This window comes from Zosterops lateralis (assembly GCF_965231275.1).
Source record: "Zosterops lateralis genome assembly, chromosome: 30".
Classification (NCBI taxonomy): domain Eukaryota; kingdom Metazoa; phylum Chordata; class Aves; order Passeriformes; family Zosteropidae; genus Zosterops; species Zosterops lateralis.
This window is the reverse complement of record NC_139790.1, coordinates 5,536,358-5,554,908: the sequence shown is the minus strand read 5'-3', so window position 1 is coordinate 5,554,908 and position 18,551 is coordinate 5,536,358. Positions and strand designations below refer to the sequence as shown.

Below are 18,551 nucleotides of genomic sequence, written 5' to 3'. Positions count from 1 at the left end.
TTTAATACCCAGTTCTTCCAAATTATATCCCATGTAGAGATACAGGCCTGATTCATCTTCCTGTCAGGACAGAGATTTGACTACTGGGCCTATGTTCAACCATCAGAAAGCCAAAAAGAAGGAAGCAGGGAGATACCAGGAGATATTTTCTGAGTGGAGATTGACAGGTCTCAGAGGAGCATTCAGAAACTTCTGTAATGAGGAGGAGGGGCCTTCCTGAGGTGGTGGTGAGTTCAGGGGAGCCAGGACATCACCTGCAAAGAGCTGCCTGCAGGTTCAGCTGCCAAGAGCACACCAAGGGTTAAGGCAGAACTCTAAGCCCAGCTCAGCAGTAATGAGCTCTCCATGCATCTGCTGGAGCAGACTCCTTGAGTACTGCAAGGCCAAGGTTTGTTCCAGTAAATCTTCCCTGGCAGAGGTACCAGCAGCCTCTCTGGAGCTTCCTGGAGGCAGCAGAGCAGCCAAAAATTCCTCCCAAACCCCGCAGGCTGCCCCTGTCCAGCTCCTGCCACTCAGAACCCCCAGCTCTCCAAGCCCTGCTCTGCACCCAGAGCCATCCTTGGGCAGCTTTGCCCTGCTGCTCCAGGAGGGCAGGGAAGCAGCTCATTGCTGGCTGGCTGAGCTGCAGAGGTTGCTGCAAAAAAGCTGGATGTTTACAGCTCCCTCAGTTCATTCCCCTCAAGCCTTTCTCCTCACCCCTCATCTGGGACTTCAGACACAAGTAATTTTTTCACCATCTAAATGCCTTCAAGGAGCAGCTCTCTGAGGTCTGCTTTAGGTCTGGTCTCTGTGCCAGTTTTATTCCCTCTTAGCTTTTTCTATGACTTTCTTTGGGTTACACCAGTCTCTGGGGTTGATTCAAAGGAGATTATTCCATACCAAGTGTGATTTGACTCCTTTTCTGAAAGCTGGAAAAACCTGGAAAAATCTTCCAGCCTCTACTTGTGTGCAATGGAGCTGTGCAAGTGCTTCACTCATGTTAGAAAAATGTCAGCTGTTACTGTGTGAAATATAATTCATGAACATACTAATAATCAAATGAGAAATTTAGAAGTCAGACAAAACAGTATGAAATATTTGTCACTGATGAAGGTAACAAATTGCTTTTTACAGTATAGTTTTCCCCTGAAAGAAAAGCTGCAGTGAAGCTGAAGGGTTATATGGCAATACTTCAGTTTTATGGGGAAAAACATCCCTACAACTTTTTCCTGCCTCCAGCTCAGGCCAGACAATTTGCTGTTCTCCCTGTGTCTTTCACCTGTTTTTCTCCAGCATTAGCAAGAGTAGCTGGGGCAGGCAGAGGAGCAGGTTCAGACAGAAAGGGACCAAAATCCAACAGCAAGACCCAGCCATGTCAGATGGGCACTTCAGCCAGGCAACAGAAGGAGAGGAAAACCCTTGGAGAAGCCTTGAGCAGGGAATCCAGGGCTGTGAGTCCCTGTCCAAGCTTTGCCAGGCACTCAGGGTGCACGACACTCCCTCACCTGGGTCTCATTGAAGTCTTTCACACCCACACAATACACGGTGGCTCCCAGATCCCGCGAGCGATTTGCCTGAGAGGGAGAGAGGAGACATGACATGGTTACCAACTGGGTGGGATGCAGCTTCCTCAAAACTTGTGATCAGAAATTTACTCTTATTCTGTAAACTGAGCACAGGGGAAGCTTAGCAAAAGACAACTTGAAAAATTTCCTTCCCAAATCTGTAAAATTAGATTTTATCTGCTGCTAGAGTTGCTATTGTTTAGTAAAGCAACTCCCAAGGTATTTGGTGGATTTTTAAAAACCTAATTAGTTCACCTTTCTAGCTTCTCCAGCTTCCCAAAATATGTCAGACAGGCTAAATCAACTTTCATTTCATAATTTAGGCCACAGCCCAGTATTACAGGAACCTAAAATGCTTTTGTGTGTTTTGTTTCAGACAGGTGTGCCCAGCCTCATGATATCCAGAGGTGAGAGACCCTCCATTCCATCTGCCCTAAAACTGCATCACTCCCAGTGCTTACACAGTACCCTGAACTAAAGGGAGACAGACCATCCACAAGTTTGATTCTCCCAGGCTGCTTCATTGAAGTTGCATTTACTGTTCCAAAGGCAACTGCTCCAAATGCCCAAGTATGAATGTAGTAATTTAATCGCATTTCAGCAGAACACCTGATGTGATTGTAAACTCCTTCCCTGAAGAGATGTTAGTGAGTCAGATTGAATGGGAGGACTGCAGCAATGCAAGTTGTTCAACAGCAAAGAGGTTTTTTAGCAGAAAAGCATTATTCCAGTTTTACTCTGGGAAGATTTCAACCCAAACAACTGGAGCAACTCACAGAGTAAGGGCTGAGTTCAGGATCTCCTTCCACCAGCCCATAACTGTTCCTCCCCAAACCAAAACAAATATAATACTTTTGACCTTTCAACTTGTTCATTCACCTCTAAAAACAAACTTGTTTTTCTTGTGGATTCTTTATTTCAGAAGCAAAATAAAAAGAGATGAACCATAAGGAGGGGACCTGTGGATTCAGGACATTTGCTGGAGCAATATTGGTTTTACTCTACAAACCTATTCTTTTTGTTGTTTTTGGATTTAATGCTGCACTTTAGACAGGCTAAGAGGAAAAATTCTGTCTATAGTAAATTCATGCAGAAATACCATATTCAAAGTTTAGATTATCCTGGTTTGACTGACAAGGGCCAGTTGTTCATCTCTCCAGAGAGGATGTCCAAATGACAGCAGCAGGAACATTCTGCAACAAAGCTGTCAGCTCATCCCACTGTTTAACATTTTGTACAATTCAATAATTTAATGAGGATGTTGAGAATATGTGCTTGAATCTTGGAGATATCTGTGGAAATGTCAGACTGGATGACCTGAAGGATTTTCTGATGTGACAGAGGCCACCCTCTTTATGCAGTCATTACTTCTTGTGAGAGAAAAAATAGTGAAAGTGAGAATATTTAGCATTTCCCAGAGCAATCCAGTAAATACTGAAACTTTTCAGCTGTGAACAATTCCTTCTTCTGGTGTTCATTTTTAACTGTAAGTTTTAACTCCTCTCTTTTCGCTTTCTCCTTTCTCAGCTGCGGTGAGTCAGAGGCTGCTGCTGTAAGTTCTTTAAATTCATGTCTTCAGAGCACCAAAGTGGAGTTTTCTCATTGGGGAAAAAGGTTTTCCTTATCTTTTGCATTCACAGCAGCAAGCCCAGACATTTCACTGTCTCCCTGACTACAAATGTGTAAGTCACTTACCTCCCTCTCAGAGTAGAAAAATAGATCTTCGTGGAGCTCTCCATCTGTCAATGCAATGATGACACTGGCAGTTCTGTAACCTGAACACACAAACCTCTTTAGTCCCTTGGCTTTGGTTGTGTTTGTTAAACCACCTCAGAAAACATCCTGCCTGTGGACACTCTCAAACGGCATAACTGTGGTGGTATTTCAGACCAGTAAATGAGACTGCAGCCATCAAAAACCCCATGCATTTTGTTCCTAATTAGCTCCTGATTTTATTAATGCTGTCAATTCAAGAAATCCAGAGGGGTTTTTTCAACTTGTGATAAAAGGCTCAATTGGGATTTAAACGAAGATGGTGGGAAAAGGGCCTAAAATCTTCAAGAATCCTAAGTAACATTTTAGGAACATCATTAAACCTTGCAGCCTTCCCTTCCAAAAGAGAAAGTTTTTACATGAATTACAGGGAAGGAAAGGACAAACATTTTTCCAGTTGTATGCACTTACTGCTGGTTTTAATAACTGCTGCTTAAAAAAATCTTTTACCTAACAGCTTCTCCATGTACTTGTATTTTGGAAGGAAGAAGAAATGGTTGCCTGAGCCCTCCAGCAAAAATAAGGTACCAGACAGTTTTGGTGAAGGTGGGAACCTGCAGCCAGCCTGGCTTCTCCCTTTTGGCCTGAAAAACTCTAACTCCAAATCCTTAAGGCTCTACTTGTTCTTTTTCCTTTTCATACTTCTCTGACTAGCACCACATCCCTGCAAGAATAGAAGCCACCCCCACCCTTCCCACAGAAAGCTGCATTTTAGATCTGTTAAAGTTATCAGTCAAAGAGAAAGAGAAAAAAAAAAAAAAACATTCAATGGATCAAGAAGGCCTCTCACCATGAACATTTTCGTAGTAAATCTGTTCACTTGCCTGAAATCAAATCAGAAGATTATGAGTAATAAATCAATAATAAGGTGTTGTGAACTTCTATTCATGCAGCAGAAAGGGACAATGGCAGGGAGGATGCCACATTTACAGTTCACACATGAGCCCTGCTTTCAGACATCTGATTCAGAGAGCAAGGTTCTTGCCTGGGGTTTTGACTGCATTCCTGCAAGGTCTCATCAGCCAAACCAACCCCAGTGCTGTCTCCCACTATTCTTCTCTCTGAAAATCCTATCCACTTTCATCCTTGAGAAACATCCAATCCAAAATATTCCTCAGTGCCTCCAGATCAGCTATTCCAATTGCAAATAAATCAACAGCTCTATTAGGTTGCCTGAGTTTCTGCTGTGTTCACATTTCGATGATGGGGCAGCACTTTCAGTAGGCAGACAGTTCAAACCCCTCCCAAATAACCACGTAAGACAGAGGTGGGAGGGAGTGCAGGTTTAGAGAAACTCCCGAGCTTGCAAAACATTTAAAAAATATGCTCAGAAGGAGAAGGTCAGAGCAGGCAATAAGGTCTGCAGTTATTTGGCTACCCCAGGAGTGAGCTGTGACCTCATCCAACTCAGCCCATATAGGACTGACAGCTTCCCATCCTTCCTGGACACAGAGCCATGGGGGACTCAATGCAACTGCCTTCTCCTAAGCAGAAAAGGCAGCTCTGCCCATTAAAGCTGAAGGCAGAAATAAAGAGAATTAGTAGAGTTTGCAGCTCCAGCACTGAGTCCTTACACTCCCTGTACTTGTTGCAGCAAAGGGACAAGGTCCCACTCACCCACCAGAGTTCTCAACCAGCCCCCTGTGTTCTACAGCTCCTGAGGAGCAGAGACACTGCTCAGGCACTGAGCCTGCACCAGTTACCCTCTCAAATCCTTCGTGCATGTACGTGTCCCCTCCTGGCAGCACCTTCTGCAGCTCCTCCAGGCCCTGGCGGATCTGCTCCCTGCAATGAAAGCACTCTGTTAGATCCAGGAGCAAAGCCACCAGGATATCCTGACAGTCAGGTGGAGAAGTGCAGGGAAGACCCAGGCATAGAGAGAGGGGAAAGAGTTAACTCAGTGTTTGCACAGGGGAGGTGCCTTTCCAAGGATGTGGAACACACAGTTGTGCTCCCAGTATTCCCACTGCCTGGGGAAAGCATCACAGCAGTACTATCCCTGAGGTCAATATCCACACATTTCATACATTTCTTCCTAAAAACATATTCCCTGCTCAAACCTCAGCAGCTGACTTGCACCTGGCTCACTTTCCTCACACGTTTGCGGACTTGAGTAAACAAACATCATTAAACAGCTACACAAAATGGCACTCAGACCATACTGGCAACTCCAGTTTATGTGGAGCTACATCTTCAGTTCCTTGTTAAACTGGCTGGAAGATTGAAGCCTTTCTCAATGCTTATTGTGACTCAGGGTATGTGTTTTAGTTCTTTACAGGAGTACCAGGCCCAGTGACAGATCAGCTGCAGGCTCTGTGGGGTGGGCAGTGATTTGTCTTTCCTCTGAGTGGCAGACACCAAACTCTGGAAGCCAAGCATAGGCCAGGAATCTTTAATGCAAGATAAAACCCTGCAGTGTGTGGGGTGTATCTGAGCAAACTGCACAATCTCCATGGGAAAGGGATGAAGTCACTGCAGGCAGGGCCACACGGGCGTGCCAGGAGTCACTTCTGTCTCTACATTTTTTAACCACTTCAGAAAGGCCAGTTGATGTGATCACATACTCAGAGCTTACACTGTGAGGCTGATGGCAGCAGAGCATTGACACTGCGCAGGCTGTACAGCAGAGAGTCCCTAGGGAGCAAAGACTGTCTGCTTTTGACAAGGGTTGAATTATCAAACTTCCAAGAACCCATTTTGTACCTGTGATATCCCAAACTAGTTAGACACTCTTATAAGGTTCCTCCTCTCAGGCACCCATGCACATATCAAATCAAAGCTGGGTATAAAATGGAGCATTTCCTGTGATTAAAACTATCTTTCAGAGGTTAATACTGAAATTTTAAAACATGCAGCAAAAGTAATTAAAATGTGTCAGTCCAGTCTCATCAGACACACAGAGTTTTCCCAAAAGGAATGCTCAGCACCCTCAACCTTCACATTCAGATGCTGGAACACCACACAGAGGCAGGGATGAGGTGGGGGGAAGTTCTCCCAGGTAAGAGAGGCCAGTGTGAGCCAAAGCAGAGCACACCCCTTGTTTGTCAGTGCCCAGTAAAACCCAGCAGTCAGCTGGCTCTGAGACTAACTCCATATCAATATCCTGCTCCCAGCCAGCATTTCTGGGGCAGCTGGGTAAATATGGAATACATTCCCACATGGGAAACATTTCATTCTCACAGCTCAGAGCCTGAGCAGAAAGGAGATCTCTGCACTAGAGTTTGCTCCTAGGGTGGGACAGAACAAGAGGCAGGGAACAGGTTTTCCTTTGGCACCCAGTTAAATAAATGTGGCTCATTCTCTTTATCTCTGTTGCAGCAGCAAGTGGCAGGAGATGCTCAGACTGGCTGGGTTTAAGGACATTTTCAAGGCCAGTGTGAGTGTGCACTGCTCTGTAGGAAGGCAGCCAGCTTCCTCCCCATGGCAGCTGCTCTGGTATGTGATTTCAGACATCCAATATGTAAAACACATGCTGACTTATACACTCCACACATGTGGTACATATATTTTTGCTCCACGTGGCAATGAAGTTAACAGAGGAAGTGAGAGCGATTTAAGGACCTCATCCAGCTTTCCTTGGAAGTCAGAATACAATTTAAAAAAAAAATAAATCCATCCAGTAGATTTTATTTGGATTAACTTGGGGGTCTGTAAGGGGGTGGCAGGAACATGCTTCACAAATGAGGCAATCTGTTATTGCCAAAAAATCCACACCCCTGAAACCCATCCTAAACACTGTTTGTCTGTGACACACCTTCAGACCTTCAAGGAAATCATGTTCCCCTCTACCCCAGCAGTGTGGGTGTCACCTCTGGCTTCCAAGCCTGCTTTTATAGGAAGGGAGTTTCACCTATCTGTTTGCAGAAGAAACTCCCAGAGGCTTCTCTGACAAGATCCTGAATCTCTGGGGAGTGCAGGCTCCCTCAAGGAAACCACTGTGAGCTAAAACCCTGACAGCTGACAGAAAGACATTTAGAAGCTGAAATTAAGTAGGGAGCCTCTGCCTTGAGAGGCCTTAGTGCATTCCAGTAGGTGAGAATGGGCACATGACTACCAACTAAACTTTGAAGCACAGAGGTGCCACACCATCGTTCCCAGTGGGATGGAGATCACTGAGGAAGGTGAAGGAAGCTACAAGAACACAGCCGCTGCTGTTGACCTTTAAACCTTTTCTTACCTGTCTTCTGTCAACCTCATTAGAATTGTTCCTCTGGTTGAAAAAACAATGAAGGACATCCTCAGCTGAGGGCTGGAGAAGAGGAAAGAAGTGAATTAATTTGGTGGTCCAGAGAAGAGCTCTGCATGTGTAACACAATCACACAGGACACTGCTATCCCAGTTACAACTCAGCAAGATGAAAATGTATTTTGCCCTGGGCCTTCTTAGTCCAGGGAAACCTTGGGGAATCCTTGTAAAAGATGTAGAGAACACTTGTATCACAACCTTAGGATTGCTAAAGCAAGAAAGGCTTAAATGCATGCTGGTATTACCACGGAGACAAGGGAGGGCTCGTTACCTCTGTCACAGCACATTCCATTCCTTATCCTGAGGGATTCCTCATCAAAGCTCAAGTCATTCAGGGCCTGAAAGCCACAGCCACAGGCTCTCCCTGCAGCCCCAAACTTCTGTACCTCAGGCAGCAGGTCAGAGATAGAAGGATTCCTCCCCCACAGATTTGATACATGGAAGGATAAAAGCAGGATCAAGGCAGGAATAAATGGAATTATTTTACCTTCCCTCATTTCCCATGGAACAGGGGTGTGGGGAAGAGCAGTCAATGGAAGATGTGAGGAAAGCATTAAGAACTCTTTCTTCACCACTTCCCCCCATGGGAAGCAGCACATGCTGGGACTGAGAGCCACTGGCACCCCCTCAGATCCCATCCAGGCACCTGCAGCCCTCCTTACCTTATGAACTTGTGGGCCAAGTGCTCCACAAAATGATAGATCTCATTCCAGTGATGCAGGACGCTTCCTGATCTAGGGACACAATGATTACAGGACACATCAGTTTAAGTTTTCCCAGCCATTTGTTCTGTCACACATTGCTCAGTGAAACATTTGCTTCTGTTTTGCTCAACACTCACTGCCCATGCTCTTCTTTTAAAGAGAGATCAAACTGTAATTGACATCTCCTACTTAGCTTTAAAAAGCAAGAACAATTCCCACTCCATGCAAGTGTTTGAGGCTGCCCTTGGCAGTAGGTCATGGCAGTTAGGTGGGACTTTAACACAAATTTAACCAAATAAACCCTATGTGAGTGAGGAGCAGTCTCTCTGCACAATGTTTTAGATTAATTCCACTCACTCACTTCCAAACCATTATACAGAGCTTTTAGCTCAAGCGTATTCGAAGAATTACATGCAGTTGCAGGAACAGATTATTAAATTTCTCCAGTGTTTCTACTGTGCCAGAGACTATGAAAAGTAAAACACCTAAGTCCACATCTCAACTGCTCTGGTTAATTCTTTCACACTTCAGTTAAAGACAAAACAAACCAATTTTGCTCCTCAGGAGAATAAACTATAGGCTATAATGGGATCGGATTATTCATCTTTATGTTGTAAGAACAAGGAAAAAAATCGGTTCATCAGAATCTTTCAGCACAAAATGTCCTTTACTGGCATAAACACTTTCATGAACACTGGAATATTGGTTTTGGAAAAAAATTTCTTTCCTAGAGTTGGAAAATAAATGTGTCATCACTTATTTAATTAATTGAGTACAATTAGAAATATTTATATGGGAAATAACCATTCTAGCTTCAACAGAAGCTTCATTGATCTGCAGCCTGAGGAAGAAAAGATGGATGTTTGAGATGGTTTTTCACTTCACAGGAAGAAAAGGCAAATGAGTTATTCTGTTCTACCTCAGCTCTGAGAATGCCAGTTGAGAGCCAGAGCAGGTTCCCCCGGGCTGGTGCAGCCACCCCAGCTTGGCTGCTCAGGGCATTGCTTCACCTGTAGAGGGGCACACAGAGCTCATCCTGTGGGTCACAGACATTTCCTGTCCCCTTTCCCCACACCTGCTTTTCATTCTCAGCCATTCAAGAAGAGCCTTGGCTTCCCCCTCCTGCCCCCTGATTCCTGGAGCTACTCTCTGTGTGACCCCCATCTGTCCATGCACTGAGTACCTTTGCTCAGGTACAAAAACATCCGGGCCCGGTGCAAAAACTGTGATCCTGCCAACTCTTGCTGCACAAAGGACATGATCCCCAAAGCCCAAAAGCATTGGTTTATGATCAGTTGAAGGATGGCCTTACAGACACCCTGCTTGGGGCACAACTGCAGGGCCGATAGCAGAGCAGGCAGGATCATCAGCAAAAGCTCTTAGTGCTGAATTATTTCTTTCTTTCAGACCAGGACATGACACGATGGCTTCTTTTCCACAAAAATGTGTGTCAAAGAGGACCAAAGGAACACCAATAGCCAAGCTCTTGATAAAGCAATTAAACCACAGACAGTGGGAAAATTAGTGTTGTAAGAGATGAGGAGTGATACACATCAGGACTTGCTCTCAGACAGGAAATTTAAAGCCTGCTGCATCCAAACCCTTAATTGATAGAACAGAGACACACAAAGCTCAGCCCCAGGTGCAAATTCCCCTTGGATGTATGGGATAACTCTGAGACCTTGAATTCCACAGACACTCCAGTCCCAACAGTGCCAAATAGCCCAAATAATTTCCTAGCACTGGCCTGGAAAAGAAGTATTTATTGTCTTTAGATGGTGAGGCATAAACGAAACCCTTGACTTCATAGCAAGGGTCACATCAGTCTTCAGAAGGCATGGAGAGCCAAGGCTTTGTTAATCATAAACTGATTAGTCCTTGCTTCAGTGAAACAAATGTTACTTTAGACCATATATTCACCTCCCAAAAACACACCTCAGTGAAGATTCCCACCTCTCCTGACCCATCTGGGGACCAGCAGCCCCTGCCCAACCTCCTCTCAGCCATCAGGTAAAACAACCTTTAAGGAAAGTTCTTCCCACTGCTACAATCATTAAACCAAGCCCACTCTAGCCACAAAAAGAGGATGGTTTCTGCTCAGTTTTAGGAGTGGGATCGTTGGAATAGTCTGCAATCCAGTTTCTCCCTATCTCTACCAGAGGGACCTGTAACAGGGGCCCAAAATGAAGGTTCACACTTTTGCGCACCACAAATTGTCCTTCTTGCACAGCAATTCCCACCTGAGGCAGACAGCTCAGTCTGCCTGGAGTTCATTTCTCCCTCTGGTGTCAGGGGCCAGAAATGCCCAGGTCTGCAATTAGGAAAAAGCACTCCTTGTAAATGAAATGTGTTTTCTGAAACACACTTCAGACTTCTTACATTCTTCACTTGGCATAAAATGGATAAACCCAATACAACCAACCTTTCTGCATCCAGAACAAAGTTTACAAAACTACCATTAGCTCACAATGCCCACCTCCTTGAGCTGTGTCATTCAGCAACCACACTTCCTTTGTACAATGAGGCAGGCCAAGAACTCTGAGTAGGGCAAGTATTTCTAAAGTCCAACTGTAAGATAAGAAAAGCCAATTTTCAAATAGTTCTCTCTTCATAGTCCCAAAAGAAACAAGATGATTAGCAAGCCAATGCTTGGCAGCTGAATGGTTGATGCTATAAACTTGCAATTTAAGAAAAGGCTCATCGTGAGGATGCCAAAATCCCTTCTGGAGAAGGGCCCAATAAATGGAAATTAAACCTAAGTAAACCTTTCTCTTTAACAAGAGTGATACATTCTGTGGTCAGCTCCACTGGCATTGTACCTCTAAGGGGAATGCAAGTGTTGAGAGACACTTCAGTGGCTCTGTGACTCCAGCCAAGCCCTGCCCTTCAGCAGGTGCCTTCCTTCTCCTCACTGGGACAAGGTGCTCCAGAACCCAAAGCTCCAGCAGCTCAAACCTCCCTAGACTTGGTCTTTCTTTCACTTTTTAGACTCCACTTTTCCATTTCTGCTGTTGTACCTTCTCAGAATGCCTGTGGGTTTATTCACTTCACAGACTGGAAGAGTCACAGAAACAAACCCATACTCTTACACCAAGACCTCACCTGAGTTAGTGCTCTGCAGCTGACAGGAGGACATAAAGACACTTGGTTCAGAGGATGATGTTGATCCGAAAATCTCCTTAAGCTTTCCTGGATTTGGACCAACTCCCAGAAGTCTCATGGCTCTCAGAGATGGCATTTACCTAAGAAGTTGTGCAGCATCTCTTTATTGAGCTCTTCAAAAATAACACAAATGAGCCCAAAAGCATCCTTTGTCTTTCCAAAGACTTCAGGAGCAATTCTGAAAGCCCTCCATAGCACAAAGGCATCTGAGAAGTGATGCAATTCTTTGAGGAAATGCTGTTATCTTGTGCCACACTTCACACCAGACAGCTCATGGGGACACTGCCAAACACTGCAGGTCACAGGGTCCACAGAGGCTCAGTTCAGAGCAGGATAAGCCTCCAAGCTCAGTCTCAATCCAAGAACATTCTCCTCCTGGCTGGCAGGGTGTATGCGAAAAAACCAACTAATAAACAAGTAGCCATGGATCATCAGACAAACTACAGAGTGCTGCAGCACACACTCAATCCTGGCTGGAAGGGAGCTCCTGCCCATTCCTTTTACCAAGGAATGGTTATCTAAGATGCATCACCAGGTAAAAAAGCACATCCACAAGTCCCAACTGGCAAGGATTTCACACATGAGCTCAGCTCACTGCAGTTGCCTGCTCTTGGCAGAATTGGGAGTTAATTACATTCCTTCAGGCAATAAGCAAAAAGACACAAAACAGCACAAATTTCTCCACCCCGCCTTGCTGGCATCTCTCAGCCCTCATGCTAACACAGAAAAATCATCCCTCCACATCTTTGTAAGCTCCTGCCATCCCAACAAATAGCACACCTTGCTCTGGATGCAGGCCTGTGATCCTGGAAAAAACCCAAGGAACTACTCCCTAGCTCAATGAGGAGCAGAGATGGTTTTGAATTTCTTTCTGCAGACCCTCAGTGTTACCATTCCCTACCTCAGGCTTGTGTTTTTTTCCTCTGAGAGCAGCTGGAACTTTCTGCAGCTCTGAGTGCTCTGGTCTAGGGTTCACTTTCTCAGGGGAAGGAGCAGATCCTGAGGCTCAGGCTCCTGCCTGGGCTCTGCCTGTTCCCATCCTGTTGTGGCCTTGTGCCTTCCACACTCTGAGTGCAAATCTGGACTTGGAATCCTGCTTAAATCACAGTAACTACAGCTACTCAAGCTCCATTCAAAGAAACAAACATCAGCCTCTCCAGAGCAGGAGCTTCACCTCAATGCAAATGGTTAAAAATATCCTTTGTCTGGTTGGATAAGGAAGGGATCCACAGCTTGAATTCCTTGTTTCCTTTTGCCAAGGATTCCTTTCACACATGCACAGTTCTCTGCATATTTTCTGCATGTGGGTAGAAATCTCTCATTATCTGCACACCACAGGAATAATCCTTGTGATGCATATAAACTGCAGCAAAAGGCTGCTCAGAAGACTCAGGTGTTATTCTTTTTTCCTTACCTGCAAATAAATTAATTTGGGAGCTGCCCCTCAATGTTCCAGATGTGCTGGTGGGAGGTGTTTGGGCAGCATGTCAGTTTGGGGTGGTCACAGTCAGCATTAATTAATCACATGGAGAATATTTTTAGAATAACTGGACAATTTTAAAACAACTGGACAATTTGTCAGCAAAGACAAACATTTGGGCTTTTAAGCAACATCTTACTGCTTCCTCATTCTTCATTCTTAATGAAGGCCCTGTATCTTAACTTGCAGCAGGCTGTTAATGCCTTGGCACCAACTCTTCCAGTGTGTGGGAGCCTGAACCCACAAATCCTCCCAGCATCACAGGAACACAAAAAGAGAGGCCACCATAGACGAGCTCTCCCAAAATAAGCCAGGCCTACCTTCCACAGCACTGGGCTTATCTTGGTGTGACCTCCACCCTAAGGTGTTCAGCACCTGCACAGAACCCAAACAGCAAAGAGCACACAAGGAAACCCTAAACAGCTACTCTAAAGAGCAAGTAGCAACTCCAAACAGCAAATAGCTACTCTAAATAACATAAAGCTACTCCAAAGAAAGTACAGCTTGAGACTAAATGGAGAAAATAGACACAGTTTGAGATTTTGCAATCAAAGGACAAGAGGCATGGTCTTGTGCAAGGTCCCTCACCATCACATGGGGTGGAACCAGATGATCTTTAAAGACCTCCAAACTCAAACCATTCTATGATTCCATGAAAGTGTTAAAGGATATGTGATAACCAACTCCACCACAGTAAATCTCTCATCAGAAGTTAAGTGGTGTAATGGACTCAGGAACAGCTGAAAAGCCACAATGCTCCTCTAAAATTCCACTGGAGACCAAGGACATTTTTACATCAGATCCTGTTCATTTCTGCACCAGAAAAACCCCAGGAATAGGAATTCTGCAACTATCAAAGCAGGATTTTTTTTTTTTTTTTTTTTTGATACCTTGATACATACACTGGGGTCAGCCTGCCCGCTTTAAAGCTTGTGCCAAGGCTTGTGTTTCCACCCAAATCCATAATCCTGTGAACGAGGCTCAGAAGTCATGGATTTTAGTGAGGGAACTTGCATTAGGAGCCTGCTGAAGTTACATATCTCAGAGGTGTAACACAGCACATCCATGAGATTTGAGAAAACCTTCAGTCCTGCTTCAGCTTCCAGGGAAATGCAGTTGACACAAGCTCCCTGCAGTACAAATCATGCTCTGGGTTTGTTTGGGTTTGTATTTTTTTCATTTGTAGCAATAGAGTTATTCCAACTAATAACTGAAGAGGAGCAAAATGAATAAGCCAGGTAGATCTTTCCGCTGAAAAAAATAAATAAAACTTTCCCCTGGAGCATCGGGACAACTGGCACACTGAAGCAACCAGTGTCTCAGTCTTAGATTTTACCCAGTATTTTGTAATAAAGGGTTATGTAATTCCAAGTCATTTATACTAATGGAATGTGGGAGCTATTGCAAAACACTCCAGAGGATCAATCAGAAATTTCATCTGTGAGCACTTTTGGCAACTTGCAAATACTTTCCTGTCTCTGAAATTTATGGTTATTAATGCCAGTGCCATGGCTCTGGCAGGCATCACCTCCAGTATTTGCAAGCCTTTGATTCAAAATAAGTACTCTTGATCAAGAAAATCAGGACAATCATTTCAGCTAGTATTTTAGATTTTTTTTTTAATGGTTGTATTGCTTTCCAAAGCTCAGCACAAAATGATTCCACATTGCTCCATCCACATCTGAAAAAAGTAGCACTCTTACAGTGCCAAGGAGATGACACAGCCACAATTAGCGATGAAAAAGTGAGCTAGGGAGTTATCTTCAGCACAAACAGCTAAACAGTCAAAATATGCATTTGATTAACAGAAGAAACAAAGAAAGTGTGACTCAGCTAGGGAAAAAGAAAATTCTTTAAATGAGGCACTCGAGCTGTTCTCTATCCCAGCAGCTGAATTCAGCCTCTTCCAAAGGGAGCAGCCCCTCTCTGGGCTGGTTTTTACCTGGAATTGCTGCTCTGGCCAGAGAGATGAGGAGGCAGAGGAGCAGGGACACAGCTCAGGGGCAGAAGGGCACGAGCAGAGCTGTGGGTGAGCGCTCCCTGCACGTTCTAAGCCCTGGAATTGGTGCCTGCAGGAATAATTCTGCACTCCCTGCTCTTGTGCGAGCCTCAACCTCCTTGGCTCACGGGGAAACCAGAGGGAACCAGGGTGCTGCCCTGCTCCCAGCTGCTGTTTTAAGAAATTCGATTGCACGCTCAAGTTTGAGTACATACAAAGCTTCCGTATTGGGAAAATTTATAACAATGTTATTACAGAGCACAACGGGATTTATCCACTAGATCTACCAAAGAATTTACCACAACAATAAATCAAGCAGTCAGGAGTTGCAGAGGTCCCTTGGGGACAGAGTGACTTCTACAAAACCTATATTCAAAGAAAACCTCCTCAGTATCAGTGTGTGACATTCCAGTTCATGCCTAGCAAAAGAACTCTGTGAAAAAGAACAAAGTAGGATTGACTTACTTGTCCAGAATGAAATACAAATCAAATCCCCCGTAGCAGGCAGGACCACCATTCTCTCTCTTTCCGCTGTGTCCATCACAGGTGAGTGTAAAAATTGCTAGGAAGGCACACTTGAAGCCAAATCTCAAGATGCTTTGCTTTGCAATGGCCATTATATCCAGAGAGGAGGAGAAAAAGAAATCTCTTCTTCCAAGGCTCCTTTATTTCACAGGTTCCTCCACAAAAGCCATTCAGTGACCTTTAAAAGGCATAGATGTATACTGTATTCCTTAAAACTCCACTTGCAACAGTTGTCCACAGGAATTGCAAGTCTTTCCCCCTTGTTTCGCTTGCACTTCTGTTTCTTGGTTTCAGATTTCAAGATGCACAATACTGTATTTCACTTTTTTTTTTTTTTTTTTTTTTTTTTTTTTTTTTTTTTTTTTTTTTTAAAGGGACTTGACCCTCAGTCTCCCTTGCAGCTCTTGGAAAGCAGCACCATTGTTTGCCATGAGCAGAAGCAGCCTCCTCACAAATCTTGCTTTGTCAGAGACTTCAGAAAATACAGGGAGGGTTTGTGGCTCCCCCCTCCACCCCCCACCCACCTCCCCATTATTATTGTTATTATTAAAGATGGCAAGCACTGCTTTTCCTTAGCAAAAGAAGCTCAGAGAATGCCATCTCGTGGCCAGAACTCTGAGTCTGGTTTGTAGCAGATTTGTGCACTGAGCACATGAACAGCCCATAGCAGCCCCAGGTACCAGGACAGAGGCTGAGTGCTCTCAGCAGGACCCAGCTCTGGGCATGGAATTGCAGCCTGGGCTGCCTTGGGATTGACCTAAAGCCCATCCCATCCCACCTCTGCCCTGGCAGGGACACCGTCCTCTATTCCAGCTTGCTCCAAGCCCTGTCCGCCTGGCCTTGGACACTTCCAGGGATCCAGGGGCAGCCACAGCTCCTCTGGGAATTCCATCCCAGTCCCATTCCACCCTCACAGGGAAGAATTCCTTCCAAATATCCCATCTAACCCTGCCTTCCTTAATCTTAAGGCCATTCCCCCTTGTCCTTTCACTACAACTTTGTTTCCCACCCAGATGGAAGAGATTTGCAGACATCTTTTCTTCCCACATAGGCAATATTTGAGTTTAAAGACCTTTAAAAACTTGGGGCAGCTTCATAGAAGTGAAGCGCCGTGCCAGACTTTATGCCTTCCCAGTCCTGAGGAGTACTCAGCAATGCCTGTGCTTATGAAAGTCTGCCCCAACTCACCATCCTCACCAAACTCAGTTCAATCTCTAAAGCCTAAACTCTCCCTCTTCCAAGGAAACTCAGGGGAAAATGTAAATTCATCTACACTCACGTCTCCTTATCTCTTTCCACAAACAGCACCACAGGCTCTAAAAGCAGAGCAGGACAGCTCAAAAGGAACACCATTCCCCAGTGAGGGAGCCCCTGTTCCAGTAAAAGCTAAACTGGAGATACCAGGAGCTTCCAAACTTCCCACAAACCCTCAGGCCACACCAACAAACCCAATCTCCTAAGTGCCAATACCTGGTGAGTGGAGCAGCTTCAGCTTAACCGGCGTTTTAGGGGATGCAATACACCTGACTTTCTAGCTGCCCTGCAGTGCTTAAAGCATTAAATTTGTCTTTAAAACATGCTCAATAAAAGCTGGAGGAGGAGATCAGATTCTTTGTATAGCTGTAGATTCAGACTGACAGAAGGCTCAGGAAAGCTTGGGGAAAAGCCAAGGAATGAAGTGTCAGATGAATCTATGAGTGCTCTGAGATGGAGGGAGCTGCTGACAAAGTGGAACGTGAAGCTTTACCCTGAAATTCAGAAATTCTTGAGGAATAATCCTCTTCATGTGCCTGCCTTAAGAGTGTGTATTTTTGTTGATGATCTGGTAAGAGCAGCACCAGCACTCAAGCTCATGTGGGATACAGGAGGAGTGTTGGAATTTGTCTGACCACCTCCCTCACTAAAAATGCCAGAAACAAAAACATTATAAACATTGCAGGTTGTGTGTGAGAGACCTACCAGTGCTTGTGAAGACTGAGTGCATGCTAGTCCTTGTGTGAGAGATAATAATGAGGAGTTTTAATTGCACACAGCTGTGCAAAGGGTAATTAAGCTCCAGCTAGTGCCCTTGGGTTTGGGAGCATCTTTGGGTGACTCTGTGGGTGGCTCTCTTTGACTCCCATGTGTCTGACCTGGGTGATGGGTAATGGCTTTTGTCAAGGTCTAAAAATCACATTCTCTGTTTTTCAGGGGACTTCAGGAAGCTGTTACAGTAGCATGTGGAAGCTCCCTACACTCCCCAATGTTATTCTCACAATTAAATTATCACATCACAGGAATTCCTGCCTGGTGGCAGCACGTCCTTTGAGTCCCTGGCTGTATCTCCAGTGCTGTAATTCAGCATAGCCGTGCTGGTACTGGCATCACTGCACTCTCCTGGTGCTGTGGGATAGCAGATGCCTCTGGATGGTAGTGGGACGCCTTTTCCATCTCAGTTGTGCAACTCGAGGCTGACACTCAGTGGCCAAGAGGATTTCTTTCTTGGCCGGACTGCTCTAATTTTTCAAGGGATCAAGAATTCCCGGGGGTGGAAACGCCTCAACTGATCAGCCCTAGGCTGATCCAGACTGCCTCCGAAGGTGATGAGGCTCCTCAACACCCCCAGAACACTGATGATATCATGGTGGGAGGCAGCACAGCAGAGGTTGAGTGGCTCATCTTGGGGCATCCTGCCATTTTGTTAGAGAAGAGAAAATACTCAGTCTTGATTGTAAAGATTTGAGCAACAGGAATCCCAACCTTGCCTTATTTTAGGAACAAAACAACTCCATAAATCCCAAAAGGAGACTCCCCTTCCCCTAAAAAAGCAAATTCATTACTGTTCACTTATTTTCTTCTGCCTTTTGTGGCCCCTGAATTAAGATTTTTAATGTGAGGCATCTTTCCCCAAACAGAGAAGGAAGGTCCTAATTGTGAATGCCTTGTTTGTACCATGCACACCCTGGGGCTTGCCCAGCTCTCTGGCTGTCCTGATATGAAAAGAGCAATGAAAGGGCTCAATTAGGGCAAAATATTTTTGTGGAGGTGTTCTTAGATGAAAAAGCATAGAGTAACAACAAACAGGCTGGAGTTATTCCACGATGAAGGAATTTAATTGATAGCTCTGCTCACCAATTGAT

At 44.9% G+C, this 18,551-nt stretch overlaps 1 protein-coding gene across 1 annotated transcript in view; it reads right to left on the bottom strand.

Moving 5' to 3' along the window:
- The window catches only part of ANTXR1 (ANTXR cell adhesion molecule 1), a gene marked incomplete at its 3' end in the record, with an annotated part of 71,950 nt that extends 56,011 nt beyond the window's left edge, over positions 1-15,939 (bottom strand). The window contains exons 1-7 of the mRNA XM_083880474.1: positions 15,373-15,939; positions 8,225-8,296; positions 7,495-7,566; positions 5,021-5,102; positions 4,108-4,141; positions 3,240-3,319; positions 1,485-1,553 (exon numbers count right to left, since the gene is read on the bottom strand). Coding sequence (XP_083736600.1) covers positions 1,485-1,553; positions 3,240-3,319; positions 4,108-4,141; positions 5,021-5,102; positions 7,495-7,566; positions 8,225-8,296; positions 15,373-15,524 — 561 coding nt within the window. The 5' untranslated portion in view covers positions 15,525-15,939. The remainder of the gene's footprint in view (positions 1-1,484; positions 1,554-3,239; positions 3,320-4,107; positions 4,142-5,020; positions 5,103-7,494; positions 7,567-8,224; positions 8,297-15,372) is intronic.
- Positions 15,940-18,551: the final 2,612 nt, after the last annotated feature.